Raw genomic sequence first — 22257 nt, forward strand, 5'->3', positions numbered from 1 at the left:
TCACCCACTTCGAGCAGGAGGTTGGACTAGAGAGCTCCAGGGGCCCCTTCCAACAGCACTTCTATGTTTCCATGACTTACGGGGTGAAGTGAAGACTCCCAGTACTTTTACCCAAAGCAGCACCACATCGCACAGCCAGAGAAAGGCTACGCCGCTCTGCTATCACCTCTAGAGCCAGCTGTGGGCTAGCCTTTCTGCAGCTCGCTGGCTGTTCCTCTGCCTGCCTTAGTCTCAAATTTCAAAACAATTTTTGGCCAAGTAAGTGGAAATTTTCCCAACCAGAACCACTCCTGCTGAACTATCCCCAAAGCACAGTTGGTGGTGCTAGATGACAGCAGCTTGAGTGTTCAGATCCAACATATTCTTCTTGCCAGGTTCTCTGTTTCTGGCCAGCTTGCTCATTAGTGCTGTTTTCTAACAGGATTTTTACTAGCTGCTGAGAAACATAGACACTACAATCAATCCTAAAGCCTAACAGGTTTAACAAGTATTAGTCAGGCTTCGTACAATGGTTCAGCATCACTGGCTTCTGTTTGAAGCTTGTCTTCCCTCTCCTTTTCCAACAGCAGGTAGGATTCAAGCCTTACATTAATTTTCTCCATTTAGCAGTTTTTCCCAGACACTTCTATCTGCTTTTGCCTGATGTCTTCAAAATGAAGACAGAAAGAAAAAGTCCTAAATTTTTTTCTTTTTTTTTTTCCCCCACCCATTTTGTGCCACTCATTACACAAACTGAATTGCAATTTCCTGTAGTAGCTAAGGATATCTCTAGTGCTGGGCTCTCATATCAAGATGAGCAGCCAGCTCCTATCTTTGTTGGAGCAACAACATTCCTGGGCAGGATGAAGAACCTCTGCTTCCAATCAGTTCATGAGTGACATAAAAGTGGTTCAGGGAAACACAGCCCCACTAACCAGAAAGTTGCTGTTTGGTGCTGAAAAACATCTAAGCAACCTCTTCTGAAGGATCTTTCTTCTTTCATGTCCTGCTAGCCAGATACACAGGAAGGCAATACCCTTTAAACTCTTCCCCTGCAGAAGAAAAAAAAAAAATCCAAGACCCTGGGAAATGAAAAGAGCAAATGAATATTTTAGCACCATCCTAAATTAGGGATGCTTGCATGCAGCATAGCCTTTGCGCACTCAGAAGAGGAGCTCCCTGTCAGAAAGCATCATTGTAAGGTGGGGTGCAGACTGGCATCCTCTACCTAGCTGAAGTGGTTTCATACATGAAAGCCTTCAGCAGTTAATTGTTACCACTTTTCAGGTGGAAATTACCATCTTTGCATCCAGCCAGGATTAACAGGTCAAGGGAGCACTCCTAGAGAGCTTTGATGCCAACTCACTCAGTGCGGGTCAAACCACTGCCCAAAGTGGTTGGAGTCTATCGGGCTGATGCGATGCCATGGTGGATTAGGTTGGGAACACGTGACCGGCCCCAGCAGCAATAAACAGAGGAGGGTGATACTATCTTAAATAATTCTAGCTGCTTACAAAGGGTTTGTGCAGTTGCAATACCTCAGCACACGTATGAACCAGAGCTCCACAACACTTCATGCCTTAAGCAGATTTTTCACCAATAGACTGGAAGGTACATCCAGTACCCTCCCTGATTTTAGTTTTTCATGCTGCTGTCCTCAACACCAGTCCCCCAAGAGCAATAAATGCTGAGATGGTGTGTTGCAGGAGGAAACGGGAAGGAAAGTGCTGAAAGAGGAACACCATCAATTTGGTTGCCTACCTTGCTGCAAAAGGAGCTAAATCTTGCCTAGGCAAAGCCAAATTCCTCCTAAACAGAAAAAGAAAAAGCGCACTGTCTGCTCTGAGTGCCATGAGAGATGCTGCATGGGTCGGATACCTTGGACAAAGCCAATCTGCAGGCACAGACTCACCTTCCCCACTGCCTAGTAAAGCCCATGAGATTTTGGGACTGCTGCTGGATGCCCGCATTCAATTAGCTGGCCTAACTGGAGAGCAAAATCCTCCTAGTCCTACTCGGCAAAGTTTGCAGGAGGAAGAAACAGATGTGCAGGTGGAGTGATGTGGCTGTCCCACCTACATGTAAGCCCGTTTCCGTTTAAGCCAGCAGTGCTCACATTGCAAAGATCTTTGGTCTTCTGTGAGGAGATGTGGAAAGCACCATCGATCCTATCTTACAAGGCTTCACTCTCTCTCCAGGTAAACATACACACATTCTCCCACACCCTTGGAGAGCTGCTGGTGATAAAGACAGTTTTCCTCTCCTGGCCAGCCCAGCAGATTGCCTCTGGGAGGCTAAAGGTGTGCCCGCTCTTTCCCCTGCTCTGCTCTTGATTTCACACACAGCAGGAAATTTGGAAGATGACTTTTTCTTTTCTTCTTTTTTTTTTTTTTTTAATTTGCAGGTCCGATTCGGAGTCTGTTCAAGGCACTTGGCAAAGCTGCAGAGTGATGTTGGCTTGACTGGGAACAAGATTCTGGAAATACTGGTTGCCTTTCCTGACAGGACGCAGCCGGATTACCCGCTAGTACTTTATTTAAGAGTGACGCACAGCAATGCTGTTGGAGAGCACAAGGGAATCCAGACCAGTTATTGGCCCTTCTGCTATACCCAGGAAAAGGCAGCTCTTCTTATCTTGGAAACTAAAATAACAAAAAACTCAGAAAACAGGTATAAGGAGAGCTGTCAGACCTGGCTTACACATAACAACCTTTTCACTCATCCTTTTTGTAAAAAGAGAGTTATACCCTGCTCCAAGCCATAGGTCCAGATGGATCAAGACTTTGTGAACAAAAAAAGCACTCGGTGATTTGGTTACGATTTCCAGTGGGCCATGGCTGAGCATCCCGACACAAATGCCATCAGGAAAGCAGAGGCTGAAGCCATCGTACTCTAGTAAATCATATCTACTTAGAAGTGACAAGATTTTAAGGATCAGCGAGGCAGGAGGGCTCTGCAGTTTGGAGGAACATTCAGAGCACACTTTGATGCTTTCCTCTTCAGCCAGGAGGGAGGGGATGTTTGTTCTTAAGGACTCTTAAAATACTTATAGATGTTCCCGTAATTGTTGATGCCAAACCCTGATGCCCCTCATGCAACAGCACTATTACACATGGGGAAAACCAGCACATGACTTCCAGTGCTGTTTTGCCAGCCAGAGAGGCATGAAGAAAGGATTTTTTGGTCTCTGTTCAGTCCTTCCAGGAAGCCAGGAGCCTCTGGCTGTGAGCCTCTGTGGCTCACAAAAGGGTTTCTGGAGGCCACATAGAGAAACCAAGGTGATAAAGAGCAAACCGGACCACTGTCCAAGGCAGGGAGGAAGAAGGCTGCATTCAAATGGAAAAAACTGTGGAGCTGTCTCTCTCATGCTTTGCCTCTTTTCTTTGTCCTGGCTGTGAACAAACTCACCCTGGCCCCATCCCATCCACTCTCAAAGCCTGTGCTGCTCCCATCCTCCACCTCTCACATCCAATCTCTTCTGTGGAGCCCAGACTTCACCCCAAGAATGAGGCAGGTTATGCACAGCTCAGCTTTATTTTCTCTTTTTAGGTTTAATGGTTTTTTGCCTTCCTTGCAAGAAATAGTTTAACGCTTTCTAGAGCTTCTGCTAATACTTCCTTCCTCTTTCGGACCCTGTTTGTGACACCTCTTTGGGGATGTTCACAGGATACAGCAAGCAGCATTGACACCGAGAGGGGCAGAGGAGGAAGATGGGGGTGGCAGAGCACTGGAGTTGGCAAGAGGAACTCGTCAGGGTTACCTGTCTGCTCTGCTGGGCGGTACGGGGCTTGCCACTCCTTTGAGCGAGGGTGAAGGGCAGCTTTCTCACCTCCTCCTTGATATCTGCCCACTGCCAGGCAGAGGCAGCTCCCGCCCAGGGCAGGTGAGAGTCCCACACGGAAGTCAACTCCCCGCTCCGTTCACATGAGACCTCAGGCGAAGGAGCTGGGGAAGGAAACCACACGCTGCGGCGAAACCCCAGGAGCCTTGCAGCTTGTCCCGCCTGCGGCCTCAGCTACGCCATCTGCCCGACAGACAGCTCCTAGAGATCTGCCCGGAGGAGCAGAAGGAGAGAGGGGGAAAGAGAAAGGCTCTCCACTTCACCATGCAGGTAGGAAACAGATACTGCTCAGCTATTTCCAAGAGGTTGCTTTTCAGCACCTCTGAGCCACCTGTAGCTTGGAAACATGGGACACTCTAAGCTCCTATCTCTACCACTCATGTGCTTTCAGCCTTTAAAGTACTCAAAATGTACCACAAAACTCCCGTTCCTCTTTCCAGCGAGCAATCTCATTCCTGCCATGAACGTGCAATGGGGAAAACGGTGTGTGCTGCTTGCTCTGCAGTTTCCTGCAGCCGGGGAGCGAGGCAGAGCTGAGCCCCACGCACCACCCCAAGGTGCAGCGGGGTCAGGCCAGGGGGGTCACGCATGGCCCCAGATGTTGGTACCAGAGTTCAGAGGTGCCGGAGCACAGATCAGAGAAGGATGATTTGGACTGAGACCAGATCTTCTGCTTGTATAAACCCAGGCACTGCGTACAGGAGCGGAGGTGACAGCCCCAGATGTTTCAGGAGCAGCTGAAATAAAGCAAGGGGAGAGGGGGAGCTGTGAAGTTTTGTTTCCCTAGCTTGAAAGAAAAGATGCAGTTTTCTTTTATTCAAAAAGCCAGGCAAACTCTCTAAGATTGGGGCAGCTAGTAGATGTACAGGTGTACCATCTACCTGTTCAATTAAGGATTGTCACATTTCTTGGGAAACTATGAGGTAAGTTGGAAGTGCTCTAAGCGAAGTGTTTGTAAGAAACATCCCTGAGATAAGAGCAATTTGATCATCTCAGTGTGGGTGATGGGAACCACCCAAACCCTCACCAATCCACAGTTAGAAAGGAAAACAAGGATACCGGATCCTATCCAGGTCCTTTGCCCGAGTTACTCACACAGATGACTACACCCCCAGCCCAAGGGTGCCTGTTACCATTTCTCTGAGGGATCCAGTAACCTCGCACAGGGCAGCGACAAGGGGACAAGGACCCACTGATACAGCTGGAGAGCAACCAGGCACGCAAACCCTTTTTAACATGGAAATTCCTGCTTCTCATTGTGCAGGTTCTCCTACACCTTTGCCCAGCGGGCCTCCAACCCTGCTCCAACCACGGGGCAGGAAAGAGCAAAACAGGCACCGTCCTCCTTGATAGCAGGGATTAGAGTCCAGGGCTTATACAACTGCTTCAGAGCCGAGGTGGCCTTGCCTGCACACAGGGCCGATCTGACTGCCTTGTGCTGCCAGAGCAAAGCAGCCATAACCTGACAGTGTTGCTAGTTCCCCGGGACAAGAAAAAAAGAAAAGGTGTTGGAGTACCAGTGACCCGAGGTCCCTGCCTTCTGCAGCTGTCCCTGCGTACAAGCCACATCTGGCCTCAAAAGCAGGCTGGGCTCCGGCACAACCGTCCGAGCAGCCAAGGCTTAAAGCAGCCTTTGCCTCGTGAGGATGCCAGCAGCCACCGTAATGAATTAAACCTGCTGAAATATCGCTCTTCCGTCACCACAGGCTTGCAAATCCCCCTCTGCAGCTGAATGCAATTTTTATCTGTTACCGCTCCAGAGGTGGGTACTGGGAATTGTCTGTGCTAATCTGCAAAGAATTCGCAAATTCCTCCCCATTTTTCAGTCCTACGCAGAGGCGTTCGCGGTGCCTGCAGAGTGGGTACCAGGCGGTAAATCACGTTGCTATGGGAACACAAAGTCCGGACCCCGCTACCGCGACATCCTTATTGCTTAGAGCGCTGTGCACGGGAGGCCTGAGAAGCATCCCCACTGATTCTTAGGGTTTAACTGGAAAGTTAAAAAGCAACAAGTCCCTCATGGGATTAAAATCAGTGCTTGCTATTTTGGAAGCATGGAGAAGCAGGGACAGGATCTGGCTGTGTCGGGTCTGAGAAACCAGCAATGTTACGACTGGGAATGTGATGGAGGAAGGATGCTCTGCTGAAGCTCTGCAGGCTCAGCCCCGATGCTCTCCCTGCGGGGAAGAGGCACAGACAGGGGCTGGTAGCACCATCAGGGATCTGCGGGTAAGGCTTCCGCTACTCCAGCCCCCCCAGCCTGGCTACACAGACCAAGCCCCATGCCTGGATATGTCCCGTTTGTGAGCCTACCTTGGCAATCCCATCAGCCTCCTCCCCAGGATCTGCTGGTCAGGATGCTTTGGCTCCGGAGCAAGGGACCAAGCCTGCAGACGGTGGAGCTGGGAGCCACCGGGAAACAGAAGCTGTGGTGCTAGCAGGTCCATTCACCTCGTCCTGAGCTCTGTTGGGGTCAACACCAGCAGGACAGCTGTGTCGAGGTGCTGACCCCAGTGGCATCTAGGAACACCTTGAAACCCCCCTGTCCCCAAAGGGTGGTTTCCCCTCCACGTTGCAGGGATCACTGGTAGAGCTGGAAGGCTGGCAGCCCCAGCAGGCAATCTTTGCAGGATGAGACTGGTGCACACGCAGGCCAAGAGAAACCAGCCAGGCAGGAGTGAGACAACGCGACCCACAGAGAGGTGGTGCCAGACTAGATCTGTGCCAGCATCAGAGCATCAGCAACGGGGCAGAGCCCCGACAGGACTCCTACTCCCTCCCTGTGCTCAGAGAGGGGGTCTCAGCCAGGGACGTGGAAAGCTGCCACACCAGCTAGGCGCTTACCCACCTGGGGAGACCAACCCGAGCCAAAACCCAATTCTGCCACCCCAAAGCCTGCTTAGAGCTTTTGGCAGAGCACCATAACCCCGCCTCTGTGTCTTGACCTATATTGGAGTACCTTTTAGCAGTGGGAAGTTCTGGTTCTTATTTCAGCAGCACCTCTGCGGGAGAATATCCCTCTTCTCAAGCCTTCTCACTTTGGCTTTCTGTTCGTCAGTCTCCTCACGGCTCTTTTGCTTCGGGCGAAGCCAGGGCCCTAGCTCCACCTGGGAGACGATTTGGCAGAGCATTTCAGCCCTTTCCTCATCCCGGTCTCTCCTGCTCCCATGGCCTCATTCTTCAGTGAAGGCTTGGGATCCAGATCTTACATCAGGGCATGGTTGCACCACCACCACTCTGCTCTTGAGATTACAGCTGGATGAACTTGTCTGGCTGGCCGCTGTTTCAGGTCACAACGTCTTTGGTGGCAATACTGACCGACAATATCCCTATCCCCATCCCCAATACCTCCTTCCCGCTTCTGTGCTGCGTCACCGTGCCCTCAGGACAGGCGGCATAACTGTTTGTGGGGCTGCACCATGAGTCACATCAGAGAACAGCAAACACCCCCAAAAATGCTGTTTTTAAGACATGATCCATTCCCTGGCCCTGTCACAGTATGGCCTGCAGAGCATGTCTTTATTAAAGTCATTGCATTCACCGGGATCTGAAGCCCGGCATGCTCTTGCCAATCCACTGAAAGACCGGTTGGACTAATCCCCTCTTGCCTAAGAGGGAACTATCGCTGCAAAACCAGGCTGAGATCACATCAGGGAAGCCAGGCGTAGAGGACAGGGACAAAGTGGTTTGAAGCTGATGTGCCCACCAGGTGCAGGCCACCCAAGGGTGCTCGCTGCAGCATCCTTCAGCGGAGGGGCGCCCTGGGCTGGGAAATCACGCTGGGCAGAGGGCAGCTGCTGCCACAAGGCCACCTTATTTGCTTCATGCACCCCAGAGCCGCACCACTTGGGTGTCTGAGCATAATCAGGCTTAAATAGCAAAGGTGAGCCGCTGCATTTGCCCCTGCACAGCCTCTCTCTTTGGAGCCGGTAGCAACGGGAGGGAACCAGGCAGAAGCAAAACATCAGCAGCTCATCTTCCCCTCTCTGTCCCTTGGCCGCAGACTGAGGCATCCAAGGTGTTTTCCAAGAACTCGTTTTTCACCTGCTTTGCTGCAGTCTGCAGGGTTGTGCAAGCCTCCGATTGTCCATGCCCCACTCGCCCTTTAAAACTACTTTCCACACCCTCACAAAAAAGTTAACAGTGCCCTGTCTGAAAGGAACAAGTAATGAGGGGAAAAGGTTGATTAAAGATTGTAAAAACCACTGTAGCATGGAGAGAGAGTTAAGTGTCGACACTCTTCCAGTACAAGTATCAGGGCATCAGATGAAACAAGAAGGAGCAAAGTCCAGAGCAGAGGGAGGGGTTTGGCTTTTTTCCTCCTGTCTGTCTCCCTTGCAACCCCAGGGTACCATAAATGTTGGGCATTACCTGAGTTCAAGAGGGGGCTGCACATGCTCATGGAGCAGCAGTCCCTCCAGGATCCCTAAACACAAAGCCATAGTTGGCTCAGGAATACCCCAAACTGGAGAGCGGGAGTGTATGGGAGAAGGTTTCAGACAAGCCTGCTCTTACCCTCCTCCCTGGGCATCCCCTCGTGGCTTCGGGGAGAGGAAAACTGGGCCAGGTGGATCTTGATTTTATCTACATGGGCTCTGTCTTTTTTGATGTACTGCAGGTACGACCAATGACACATCCTAGAGCACCTAAACACCAAGCAGGCTTTGCTGATGGCCAGGTTTCGGTGTACCACAGAACACTGCTCACCTGCACTCACCTCCCGGAGCGGGCAGCTTCATCCCGATCCCCTAGCAGGCTCTGATCCAGGGCATCACCATGCCGTCCAAACATTTGCAGGGAGAGGTTTGCTCCATGCCCAGATGCGGGATCTCCCAGGGAGCCCGCTGAAGCCTTCGCTGGTTTTCTCTTCCGCAGGATGAAATTCTGTTGACTCCCTGGAGGGATTTTCCTGTCGAAGACACGGACCCATTTGCCCCCCTGGTAAGCTTTGCTCCCTCTGCACTCGCAGCGAGTTCAGCACAGCTCAAAGAGGGGAGCAGGGCAGTGTCAAGGCACCAGCTGCCTCAGTTTCCCCATGCCCATTCTCCTGCTCACCCTCAGTTCCCAGGGGCCCTCTACACAGTCACGATGAAGGTCCAAACCTCTGAGAGGCTGGAGCCGAGAGGGAGAGCTCTCGGCTTGCCACCCCCATAAATTCCCTGGTGTTTTCTGTGGGCAGGATGAAGAGAAGTGGGATTTCGTCCTGGTAAGCAACATCCACGAAGTGGGCAGCGAGAAGGAGATCAAGAGGAAGAAGTTCCTGGACGAGCTGAGCAAGAAGGGGTTCACTATCAAGGTGAGGGGCTGTAGGAGGAAAAGGCAGGGGATACTTGGCTATCTTGTGGTACCCAGGATCCAAGCCTCGTTTGGGCTCCTGCATCCCAGGAGATGGGAGAGACCTGAATCATTGAGCTGATCACCATATCAGTGCTGGAAAATAAACTTGCTCAGCCAGGGGAGACCCCAGACCCAGGACTCCTATAGCCTTGGGCCCTTGCAGCTCTGGCCCCTTTCCCTGCCCCTCTGGCTCTGCCAGCATTGTTCTAACAGCCCTTCTCTTCCACCCACTAGAAAATTGAGGACAAGAAGCTATTTTATGGAGTCCGTGCCCCAAAACAGATCTTCCGGAAATACCAGTGGCTCCTGAGGAACCCCGACAGCAGGCTGCAAAACTCCGATGTCCATCGTGACGTACCAGTGACCACCAGGTGGGTGCTGAGCCGGGCCCTGACTTCCAGCATCTTGCACTCCCCTTTCTCCACACCAGCATCCATTTTGCAGCTCACCTCACAGTTGTGCCAGGCTTTTCATTTTCCGCAGAAGGCCACCTCCACCTACCATGTGCAAAGTTGACAGCTTCTCACTGTCCACAGCCAGCTCCCCACTTCTTCCCCCTGTCCTTCCCTGGATTTTGGTGCACACCTTCTCCCTTTCCTCCCCTGCTTTCCAGGGCCACACCACACAAGTCTGTATCCCCAGAGCAGCTTTTAACCACAGTTTCTCCTTGCTCAGGATACGGATTGTGAACTTCATCCTGCAGAACACGATGACACCCGACCTTGGTAAGGGAACGGGGCCAGCAGGGGCGATGCTCAGCCTGGATCTGCAGCAGGGCTCCTGCCCTGTGGCAGGCACAGGCATCCCTAGCTGCCTCGCCACCCCCGGGGAGGATGCAGAAGCGGGGAGAAAGACAGGGTGCAGCTCAGACAAGTAAATTTGCTGCTGTATCCAGAGGCGGGGAGATTGGGACTGCAGGAACCAGCAACAGCCCTCTATTCCCTCTCCCCAAGACCCTGACCTCAGCTACCCACTGCCGCTCTCCTGTGTGCCCAGAAGAGCTCATCCCTCTCTGACACCCCGGGACGAGCAGGGCAGCACAGGGTGCTGGCTTTCTAGCTGTCTCTAAGGTCCTGCCTACCTGGCTTGCTCCCAGAACCAGCCACAACGCAGCCTGCAGCAGCCCAGCAGAGTGGCACAACCACAAGGATTAGTGCTGATCCCTTTTGAATAGCTCAGCCTCTTGCAAGCATTTTTTTTTGCCCGCCTCAAAGGCTCCAGAAAAGGTTTGGGGTGATTCTGCCTGGCAGGGAGCACATGGGGCAAGAGCAAAGCTTCACTAATCTCCGTTCTGCTCTGCTACCAGAGAAGCTGCCCGACCTGATGAAGAAGAAGGTCTTCGAGGCAACGTTCCCCCTGCACGAGGTGAGGCTCAGCAGTCGGGTGCCTGGGAGGAAAAGCCACGAGAGGCGAAGGAGCAAGACCGGGTGGGGGAGACCTTTGGGTAACCGGGGCTGCATCAAGACCTCTCTGGATGAAGGGCACGACAAAGCTCCCGACAGCAGCCTGGGAGCTGGGCTGGGGATTAAGGTTGCCCTAATATTCCTGTATCCAACCAACTTCTCTGCTCTTCAGAAAGAAGAGGTAAGGGAATTCCTAAAGGAGAAATGGGCTCGCTGGAGAGATATATTTTGCCAACAGCCGATTGAGAAGATCAGGTAACACAGGCAGAAGAGGCACAGCAAATCCTTCTAACCAAGAGGTCCCACCTGAAACCCAGAGAGCTTTATGCCCTTTGCCAGGCTCCTGTGTTTTCTTTTAAATCATGAGTTTGAATCTGGCTCTTCTCACACATATTGGGCTTCTTCTGAAGCCTCCAAAGTTCTTACCCTAAGGGCTATCCCTGTGGCACCAAGCTCTATCTAGTAATTTTGCCGTATGAAACAACCCCCGCATCTGCACGGTTTTTAATTAGCCCGTTACATTTTCAACCGCGCACTCCCACGTTCAAAAGGAAGGCAAGGTGGGAACAGAGCATCAGTGCAGCACATCCAGCCGGAGGCTGAACTTGGGGCATTAAAGGCAACAAGGGGCTCCTATAACCACGTTAAAACTCAGGGAAGAGCACAGCTCTTATTTTAAAGGGGGAAGAAAACTAACACTCCGTGGCCAGGGGAAGGAGGGCAAAAAGAACATGCTACTTCATAAAGTTGTCAGTGGGCTCTGTTAGGGAGACGAAATGTTAAAACGGAGATGTGCTCTACTTCCTTAAATGTTTATTACAGTTTACAAGTCTCGCAGAGGCACTAGGGATCCTTGATGCACAAGGTCAGACAACTCATCATTTCTAAGGTCAATGCATCACTTCTTATTATCGCAGAAGGATTAAGGGGCTGAGTATGAAATTGGGCTGGGGGGAGGAGTGCTGAGGTTTTTTGTTTGTTTTAAACAAAGGCCAGGGAGCACATCACCACCTTTGATGGCTGGTAGAAAGTTAATTTCTCTGGAATACAGGAGGGGAGGCCGGTCCATCAGTCAGTAATTACTGTCATTTCTTACCCATGCCTCCAACCCTCTTCCCCACACCAGAAAAACTGAGATACTGCCACCATAAGAATGAGATGTGAAAGCACTGCAGGGAGATAGCTGAGCCCAGAAGAAGAAATTGCTCTGGTCTGAGAAACACCGCACCCTGCAGCCCTCTCATCTTCTTCGAGCCTGGCATTTCTACAATTGTTCTGTAGACACTGATTGCAACTTGGTCTCTCAACCGTTCCCACCCCTCTTACCTGGCATACGGTCAACCTGACCACACACAGGCATCTCCCCTTGAGTTAGACCCTCTGGGCTCCCTTCACGGAAAGGCAGAAGCAGTGCTTGTGGGACCATGCCCACTTCATATGCAAGTGAGCATCAGCGACAGTGTCTTTCCTTCTGGCATATTAACCAAGGGCGGAAAGCAGGAAAAAAAAAAAAGAAAAAAAAAAAAGAAGTAAAATCTCACTCCTTAGTTTGCATCAGTCACGAGGCTGACTAAGAACAGGGGCTTCTCTAAATCCCTGCAGGCAGCGTGCCCTACACCACGCAACGTAGACCAAGCCAGCCCCCACAACAGCCTCCTGTTGCTCTGCATCCTGCGCTCACCTCTCAGCCGGAGCTCTGCTCTCAGCACGTCTTTGCTCTGCAGCCCCACAGTGACGTCCGCAATGCACTTCACTGCATTCCCATGCAGTCAGAGCGCAAGGAGAGCCAGCTATCTCTCCTTGCACGTGCTGCTGCTGAAATCCCCTGGGAAACACTGCACGCCTGTGGTCCTTCCAGCTCCTCTACTCAGCTGGGCTGACTCTTCCAATCCCAACAAAATCCCCAGACATGCAGACAGCACTGCCGCTCCTGGGCCTCATACCCCTTTGGGGGTGGAAGAGCATTTTCTAGTGACCCCTAGCAATATCGTCTCCTCCACTGGCCCCAAAGCACATCTCACCTTTCCTTCCAGGTGCTATTTTGGTGAGAAGGTGGCCCTGTACTTTGCGTGGCTGGGCTGGTACACCTACCTGCTGGGAATAGCTGCAGTGGCCGGGCTGGTGGTCTTCGTGGCTGGGATTACTGTTTTCAATTCCAGCCAGGTGAGGTAAGGCAGTTGGGAATGCCGAATGCGCATCCCGTTCACGAGCCTTTGCTATGCATGTGGCTTTGAGCCACTGTTATTCCCCTTTGCTTCCCTCTACACCTTTCTATCTAGCAAGGAGATCTGCGAAGCCAGTAACACCATCATGTGCCCGCTCTGTGACCAGAAGTGCCCATTCTGGCTGCTCTCCGACACCTGCACCTACGCCAAGGTAGGCAGCCCCCTTCCCAAGACAGACTCAAGGCAAAGGATGGGGAAACGCTCCCAGCTTGTGCTGTTCCCACACCACTAGAAAGAAAAGCCACCCCAGACAGCTGGCTACAACACGCAGGAAACCTCCACTAACCTCTGTAACAAGGAGGAGGTATAGCCAGATCACAGCGTCCATCGCCACCAAGAAGAATTTACCACTACGTCCCAATGCCCATCCCCTTCCTGCATTTTGCCCTCCTGCAGCATCTTTACCATCTCAGGGGGGACCAGGGTGGCAAGAGGACCGCTGAGCGCAGAGGCCTCTCCCCAGACCCCGAGGTGCCACAGCCCCTGCACCCCGCTGCCCCCATCACGCTCTTCCTTGATCTTCTCCAGGTCACTCACATGATTGACAACGAGGGGACAGTGTTGTTTGCCATGTTCATGGCGATCTGGGGTAGGTGTCAACATCTTGGTGCCAAGCACACAAAGCTTGGAAGAGGGAGCAGCCCACTGTAGCTTAGGGGGAGAACAGGTAGAGGAAAATGGGACACTAACACAGCTTCACCATTCAGGAGCTTTTTAGTCCTTATCTCCTCCACTTCCAAGGCCATCAGCTCCCCTTCCAGACAAGGCAAGGGACAAAATCACCCCAGCAATTTCCTTCAGCTCCCCAAACACTCCTGACCCGTCCTGCCGGAGAGCTTTTACCCCTTCACCCACCGCAACCTCCCACAAAGCACCCAACAGCCTCTCTAGCTGGGCTTTTCTAGCAGCTGCCTGTAAGTAGTCGCAGCTGCCAGAAGGAAGGACCACCAGATCCCTCATTAACCTTCCCAGATTGCTGCATGATCTCTTAGCTGCTGTGGAATAAGCATAGCAGACCACTGGGCTCTGAGCTGATGTGTTCCCATCACCATATTAGCTACACATCGGCTTTACTACAGCCCTTTCAGTTACCAACACCACCGCATGTGTGGGCTGGGCATTTCACCTGCGAGACCATGGTCTGAGCAGGTCACGGACATGGTCTCGTGTGTCGCTGTGGGCTGGTTTACACAGGGACAAGCTCAGGAAGCTCAATCCAGATTAACAGATGGGGTGGTTGTAAATGGATTTGCAGAGGTGTAGCCGTGCTGGGGTGCAGTGCAGGATACCTATTCCACTTGAAAGGTGTATTTTTCATTAAGCCAGGATTATGTGTTTGGCTGGCGCCATGTAAACATGCCCACCACAGCAGAACAGCCGTGGTACTTACCCTGGTTTATGCCAAATCCCCTACAGACACTAGAGCTGGCCTGACTCCCAGTGAAAACTCACCCGCACACCTCCATCCCCATACCTACGTGGGGCAGAGCACTCATTGCTGCATTTCCTTCCCGGTCGCCAAGTTGCAGAGGTGGCTGCCTGTCCTTCATGGGCCGAGGGTAGTTCGGGCTGATTTGCCATGAGGGTGGATGGTAACATGACTCTCCATCCCGCTCTGTGGGATGGAGGGGTGACTTTGTCTCCAGAGCCATCCCCGAGTGTCACGGCACTCTCTCCTTCCCCCCATAGCCACTGTGTTCCTGGAGCTGTGGAAGAGGCAGAGAGCCACCGTGGTGACCAACTGGGACCTGTACAAGTGGGATGAGGAAGAGGTGAGGATGTCATCTTTCCTGCTCAGTGCTTCCCTTTTCAGGGCAGTAGTCAACTGGACCTACAGAAAAGACACATCACAGGGACCCCCTCGCCCAGCTTTATTCTCTGTAGATGCAAACATCTAATGGAGACATTTAAACAAACAGCAAAGGCAACATCTGACAGTCCTGGGAGGGACAGAGCCCTTGAGAGAGTTAAGCAGATGCTAGCCACCTCTCTGCATTGCTAGTCACCTCTCCACCTGCACAAGGGCTTGAACTCAAATCAGGATTGGCCACGCTGTTGTGGGTTGGGTGTTCATGCCTGTCCTTCTCTGGTGCTGCTCATCCCACATGTCCATTAACACAACGACCCCTGGACTTTCCACTACCTGGGCGCAGCTCTGCTGGATCCGTTCTTTCCCGTTTTTTGATTGATTTTTTTTTTTTTTTTTTTTTTTTAAGGAGGAGCTGGCTATGGAGCTGATCAATAATCTGCAGCATGAACCCCGGCAGTACCAGCACTCCTACTTCCGCAGCACCATCATACTCCTCTTGGTTCTGGTGATGGTATGTGCCAGGGTGAACATAGGAAGATCTGGTTTAAGGGCACATGGGCTTTCCTCCTTCCCTCCCTACTGCGCTGCAAGAACAGCACCTCAGAGTGTCCTATTGCTGGAGCAAAGGCAGAAACGAGGTTGTTAGGGCAGGTCCATGCCCATCACAAGGATCCAGGGGCCTCCCTATGTTCACACCTCGCTGTGCTGATGGGAGAGGCCAACCACCCTTTGGGGATCTGGGCTGAAAGCTCTGCTCTTGCAGCAGAAGGCAGTGAGGATCAAGGCAGTAACACAGAGGGTAGGAAGAGGCAAATCCTTGATGCCCTCATTTCTCCCCATGGGCCAATGGAGAGAGTCTAGACGAGTAGTTCTAGGAGACATCCACCTTATGAACCTCTCATCCTTAACTGAAGAGCACTGGCTTGCATTTGAGGCCACATCCAGATGAACTCTGGTGAAGGGAGCCAGGGTTTGAAGGGCAGGTGGTCCTCAGGCGGGATGGAGCACATGCCCTCCGTGCACGGCTTCTCACCACCACGTTGCCCTTCTCCACAGATTGCCGTGCTGATCGGCATCGCCCATGCGCTCGTCATTTACCGGGTGATAGCAACAGCTCTCTTCACCCAGAGCAACTCTGAGTTCCTCCGCGAGCAGGCCAATACCATGGCGGTGATGACGGGGGCCGTGCTGCACTACATCACCATTGTCATCATGACCAAGGTGCGGAGTGAGACACGGGGTGGGCAGCGGGTGTTCTCCTTGCTTTTCCACCATCACCCTCCCCTCTCATTTTATACCTCTCTCCTGCAGGTCAACAGGCATGTGGCCCTCTATCTCTGTGACCTGGGTAAGGGAAACTAGGGGCTGTCTCCCACCTGCACCTGCACCGCCAAGCTGCCCAGCAGTACCCAGGGACTGCAGCGCAGCACCCCTTGGTCCCCAAATGCAGCCAGGCTCCTGGCCCCTTCCCTTCCTCCACCATCACAAAGCGTCTACTGGGCAGCTCTTGCCATGCAGATGCCCATGAGAGGCCAGCAGCCCTCCAACACACAAGCTCATCTGCGGCCCACATGCTGCCAGTTGGCTGTCCCACAGCCACATTACACTTTGGAGGGACAATCATCCTATGGGGCTGAGACCCGGCATGAGCAGGAAGCCACCACAGCTGCAGGGGAGCTCACAACATGGTTTTCCTCTCAGCTGAAGGGCCCCTTCTGCCCCAGCTCATGGCTCTGATGGACCTCCCTGCTTAGCTGGGCTCAGCTCCATCAAAGGGCTCAGATGAAGGGCAGGGAATGCTCCACAAAGGGCAGAGTCGCCCTTCCAACCTTCAAAAAGCCGCTCTGGCATCCAAGGGGGAGCAGGGCAAGGTCCCACCGCTCCGTGACCAAGCCCCTGGACCTTGCTCCCTCCCCCAGAGAAACCACGGACCTTCTCCCAGCGTGAGAACAACTTCACCGTGAAGATCTTCACCTTCCAGTTCTTCACAAACTTCTCTTCGCTCATCTACATTGCCTTTTTCCTGGGACGGTGAGTGGTAGCTGGGGGTCCGGGGGGGAGCAGAGGGGAGCCTGGGTTTAGGGCATACATCCCCAACTTTCCCCAGGGTCTAGGGACAGCCTAGTCCCTCTGTCCCCCTGACAGGCACAGAGACCCCCTTTGGGACCTCAGGAGGGCCATGACTTTTCCCTGTGGGCACAGTGGGTAGGGGAAGTCCCTTGCCTCTCCACCAGTGCCCAGAGGATGATGCCCTCCATCCTGCACCGGGATGTTCATTCAACGGGGGTCAGCAGCGGGGCTCAACAGATATCGCTGTTGTTGCTTCCTTGCTCAGGATCAACGGCCACCCAGGGAACTACGTGCGCATTGCTGGCAAGTGGAGGCTGGAGGAGGTGAGGGCCTTGCCATGAAGCTCTGTGACCCTGCACCACAACTCCTACTCCTCCTTGCCCTGCTGCCCAGCAAGGCTCTGGGAACCTCAGCTTCCTCCTGCAGTACCTGCCTTGGCCAAACAGCCCCTCGGCCAGGCCGCCCTGCTTGCAGGCACAAATCCTCTCCTCTCGTCCCTTTGCAGTGCCACCCCAGCGGCTGCATCACCGACCTCTTCATCCAGATGGCCATCATTATGCTGCTCAAGCAGACCATCAGCAACGTGATGGAGTATCTTGTCCCGTAAGCTTTCCTCCAGCCCGCGGAGTGCTCACCGGTGCTCCTGCGCATCAAGACAGCTTCCCAGCTCTTACAGAGAGTAACCCTGGTCTTTGGGCCAAGATTTCCTCCTTTTCCTTCCTCAGGTCTCCAGGGCTGTCGCTGGCAGCAGTTCAGCCCTGCTGTCCTCTGCAGGCAGCCGTACAAATCGCTCCCTCCCCTTGCAGCTGGGTAGCCCACAAGCTACGCAAGCAGCAGCGCCCCAGGAAAAGAAGCATGATGCTAGGAGAGGAGGAGGAGGCCGAGGACCCCTGCAAAAGGCAGTGGCTGAGCAACTACCAACTCAACGAGGTCAACACCTTCAGCTTGTTTGACGAGTTCTTGGAGATGGGTACGTAGGGCAGGGGGTCAAGCGAGGAGGGATGCTGGGTGCAGAGCCACGGGCCCTCCTCGGCCGGAGAGAGCCTGATGCTGGGGAGCCCATATGTAGGCAAGGGAGAGCTCCAAGACCCAGCTCCATTCCCAGCCCGGCTCCAAGAGCTCTGGCACACCAAGGAGATCATTCCCAAAACAAGGGAGAGCAGGCCACTGTGCTGGCCTTGGGCCCCTGCCTAGGACCTTCCTCTCCTCCCAGGTGTGTCAAGGTGATGGCTGTAACCCCAGGGAGGTCCCTCTGCCTGGCTGGCTCAGCCAGTGCCCTGCGGGGCCCCCACAGATCCCCCTCTCCAACAGCCCTGTGAGAGGTGGGCGTCCCCTGTGGGGGTGTGGGGTCCCCAAGACAGGTCTATCTCCCCCTTTCACCCCTGCAAAGCCCCTCTGGCACCAGCCACAAAGCAGGACAAGCGCAGACAGCGCTCAGGACCCCGTGGGATGTCCCCTCTGCGGTGGCTTCACACCAGCGCCTGGCATTTTCCCCCTCTGCAGTGATCCAGTACAGCTTCACCACCATTTTTGTCGCTGCCTTTCCCCTCGCCCCGCTGCTGGCGTTCTGCAACAACCTCTTCGAGATCCGCCTGGATGCCATCAAGATGATGCGGCTGCGCCGGCGCATGGTGCCCAGGAAGGCCAACGACATCGGTGAGATGGGGCCTGCGGAGCACCCTCCTTCCAGCACTGCTGCTTGTGCGAACGGTGCTGGCGTTACGCCCTTTCCCCAGCATGAAGCCCTTGAGCATCCCTTTGCCAGGACTGGTATCACTTCACCGCCCAGGTAGAAGAGCACAGGCAGAGCTGTGGGTTGGGGAAGGAGAAGCAATTTCAGACCCTGCAGAGGCTGAGGGGCCGCTTGGAGGCCTCCTTCCTTGAACTCTTCTGGCTATGCCAAACCTGTCCCTGAGCTGGGGCTTGGTCTGCAACCCTTGAACAGCAGCAGTGAGCTGTCAGAGGGGCCTCACTGACCGCTCCTCTCCCACAGGAATTTGGCTGCAGGTCCTGGAGGCCATCGGCATCCTGGCTGTCATCGGGAATGGACTGGTGATCGCCATCACATCCGACTTCATTCCCATGCAGGTCTACAAGTACATGTACAGCCCCTGCATGACGGAAAACAGCACTGGCGTGGAGTGAGTGCTGCCACTCAGCTGCTCGCAGCCCTGCCTGCAGTGTCCCTGCCTACCTCAGTGCCACCGGTGCAGAAGGACGAGGCAGCTGAGCGGTCCCCCACAGCGGGGTGGGGGGAAAGGGCAGCAGGGGAGGGTTTTCCAGATGGCACCATCTTCAGCATCCCAGCCAGCCTCCCACTCACATCATCCCCGTGGGGGGTAAACTGGTACCCCTGAACAGAAAGAGCACCATGTGGAGAGCTGCAGGACTGCCTGGGTGCCTGCTCATGCTCTCTCCTGCCCTTCCCCTTTTCCTCCAAGCCTTGGCTCGCTGGCCAAGTTCAGTCAAACTGGACAGAAGTCTCGGAAACATTCATTTCCCACAGGCTTTGTGAAAATGGGTAGCTAGGGAGGTGAGGGAGAGCCCCAGATGAGTGCTGGCTTCCCCAAAATGGGAGGCTATAGTCTGTGCTCAATCATACTACTAGTCACCTGAGAATCCACACACCAGGGAAGCTGTAGAAATGAAAGCTGCAGACAGATAGGCTTTGTAGCAATCAGAGGCCTTTGAGTCCCCTAGAAGACACAAGAGCTGCAGCTTTCGGTTAGGGCATGCCACAACCCCCCAGCGTGGCCATGAACCAGAAGCACCCCCCGTCATCGCCGGGCCAATGTGTGCAGACATGATCTTTCCCCCCCGCAGCTGCTCGACCGGCTACATCAACCACAGCCTCTCCGTCTTCCGCACTCAGGACTTCGAGCCGTACACAAAGGTGCCCGAAATGCTGCCAGACTTTGTCAGGGACGAGATCAAGGAGTGCAGGTAACAGCAGCCCATGACCATCGCTCAGTAGCACTCCCCTCTCCCAAGCCCCTCACCGTGACATCCAGCCTGCAGCCGGGGAACAGGCAGGTGGCAGAGCAGGGCCTGGAAGCAGCCATGCGGAGGAAGCCGCCGGGGCTCCTCTCGGACCCCCACGGAGGGAGCGGAGGCAGGGCACGATGCCTGGGGTGGGGGGGGCCTGGGCTGGCACCGACGGGGCTGTGCTGCAGGTACCGGGATTACAGGAACGCCGATGACTACAGCTACACCGTCCAGTTCTGGCACATCTTCGCAGCCCGGCTTGCCTTCCTCATCCTCTTTGAGGTGAGCACCTGGGGAGGCAGGAGGAGGCTGGGGCAATCAGGGGGACGGCAGCAGGGGGAAACGGGCTGGGTCCGTGCCACTCGCACGGGCCACGTTAACCAGCCCGGGGAGCTCCTCACTGCCCGTGGCGGCTCCCTTTGCTTTCTACAGCACGTGGCTCTCTGCATCAAACTGATTGCAGCCTGGTACGTTCCCGATGTCCCTCAGTCAGTTAAGAATCAATTTCTGGACAGAAAACACAGCAACCTTCGTAAAGAACTGAGGTGGGTGATGCCCCAGAAGGTGCTGGGGCTGCTGTGCTCAGAGACAGCACAGCCTCCAGCGGGAGACCTGCCTGGCTGCAGGATCCATCTGCTCCAGAGCCCCACAATCAGGCTAACACTCACCACCGCAGGCATGGAGAGAGTGGGGCTGTGAGCTCCTGTCCTCAGGGCAGCTCCTCCAACACCCTTTTCAGGGTAGCTTCTCCCCCAGCTTCCAGCCCAGCCTCTACCTGGCACCTACAGCAGAAAATGTCCCTTTTGAGATGAGCTGCATTATCCGTAAACGAGGATCCACCTCCCTCCATGCCTGTGGCCTCACTCACTAGCCCAGATGCCTGGCTTTTAGGCACTCAAGGCCAGTGAAATGAGTCCCACCTGAGGCAATTCTATACTAAAGCTCAGTGGAAGGGTCTGCTTGGCTTTGGCTTTTCCTTCAGAAAAAGAAAAGCTCCAGGTAAAAACAAGGAGCAATTTTGCCCAAATTTTCCATTTAAACTTTGTTTAAAAAAAAAATTAAGTATTTCAGCTGGAAACAGAACCAATGTAGCTGAGAGTCGTAGGCTGGGCCACCTTGGTGCTGCTGTCCTTCATGGACTGAGCCCCGCTTTGGAGGGGGGCTCAGCCTGCCCCTCTTCACAGCCACCTTGTCCCAGCTGCCGCCCCATCCCCGGTGCCACCCCAAAATCCAGGCGAGAGCAGAGGCGAGCAGGGCTCAGGAAGCTGCCACAGTTCAGCTTTCAGGCTCTGGCTTCCCGTTGACAGCAGGATTTCCCACAACCAGGGATTTTCCACAAACAGTGTGTCATTCTTTCTCCATTTATTTTTGGCAAAAGGCCCTGTTCCCACTCTGAATGTTTTTCCACACCTCCCCATTGCTTCCCGATTCAGACAGTTCCCTTCCACGACGCCCCTCTCCTTTCCCCCCAGCATGATGGAGTACTCCACCGAGGTGTAGCCACCGCTCCCCGAGGAGAATGAGAAACACGGACTTGAGCCCCCCTCCCCAGCCTGGCAGTGCCACCGGCGTGGGAGGGACCACCGCGGCAGTGCCCGCGGAGACGGGCCACGTGCCCCGGCTGTGACCGAGCTTGGACTTGAACTGGGAAGCGACGACATGATGGTGGCTTCGCCAGAGCAGGATGCTTTCCGACTTGCACGGCCATGAGGAGGAAGGAAGTCGCGGCAGAGCCAGGGATGGTGCCTTCCCAGCACGCCGAGTAGCTGGGGAAGAGCTTTGGCACTACAGGCAAACCACGGTGCAGCATCCGGCCGCCGTCGGGCGAGCAGGAGATGACCTGGCTTCCTCGTCAACCATGGCCTTAATGTGTAACTTGGTGTCACAGGAAAAGCCAGTTCCCTCATTCCAGGTTCCCTCCAGCTCTTTTTTTTGTACTTTGGCCCCTTTTTCCTTTGCCTTCAGTGACCTCCCTGCTCTTGCACCGCCAAGAAACTTGAGTCCTTCCTCTTTCACCGCAGCCAGCACAATCTTCCTCTCGGCACGACTACCACGTGGCTGCAGCTCCAACCTGCTGTTTTCACGGACGTTGGAAATTTGCAGTTGCTAGCCTGACTGCGTTTTGCTCCGGGCTCAGCCGAACCTCTGCATCTGCCCTAAGCACGCCTGACAGTTGTGCCTGGCTCAACTACCACGAGCAAAATGATAAATAAACGTAACACCCGTGCAGGCACAAGCAGCCAGATCGTCAGCTGCCGTTGAGTCACTGTATTCACATTGGTATCATTCCTGCCTCCCTCCTTTGCCACATACATCACGCAAAGAAATCATCCCCCCAAATCGTTTTTTGTCTTACCGTGGATAATCAAAAAAGGCTGGAGCTGAAGTGCCTGTGCGTAGCCCATAGCTAGGGCTGAGTGTGGGTGCTGGCTGGTGAGACAATTAGAAGAAGTTGGCACTTTGGCCATGCGCAGTGGGAAAACAACCTGTTAGATGTGATGGGGTAACAGAAATACTGAGCTACACAGAAAATCCTCAGTGATAGGGCTAGCAAGGGTTATCTCTTGCTCCAAAACACGACCTGCGAGCCTAAACCCCAGCCCTGCC

At 54.0% G+C, this 22257-nt stretch overlaps 1 protein-coding gene across 1 annotated transcript; it reads left to right on the forward strand.

Annotated features, from left to right (window-relative positions):
• The first annotated feature begins 6177 nt into the window (after nt 1-6177).
• On the forward strand, nt 6178-20521 carry ANO9 (anoctamin 9). The gene is made up of 24 exons (XM_075163847.1): nt 6178-6251; nt 8671-8761; nt 9000-9116; nt 9392-9528; nt 9833-9882; nt 10464-10522; nt 10733-10815; nt 12594-12728; nt 12840-12936; nt 13314-13374; nt 14475-14557; nt 15002-15106; nt 15652-15816; nt 15907-15943; nt 16515-16626; nt 16931-16988; nt 17171-17268; nt 17472-17635; nt 18169-18321; nt 18659-18806; nt 19489-19608; nt 19839-19932; nt 20083-20195; nt 20407-20521. Exons 1-24 carry the CDS (start codon nt 6178-6180, stop codon nt 20519-20521), a joined length of 2469 nt encoding a protein of 822 aa, XP_075019948.1.
• Nucleotides 20522-22257: the final 1736 nt, after the last annotated feature.

This window comes from Calonectris borealis, chromosome 14, assembly GCF_964195595.1.
Source record: "Calonectris borealis chromosome 14, bCalBor7.hap1.2, whole genome shotgun sequence".
NCBI lineage: Eukaryota > Metazoa > Chordata > Aves > Procellariiformes > Procellariidae > Calonectris > Calonectris borealis.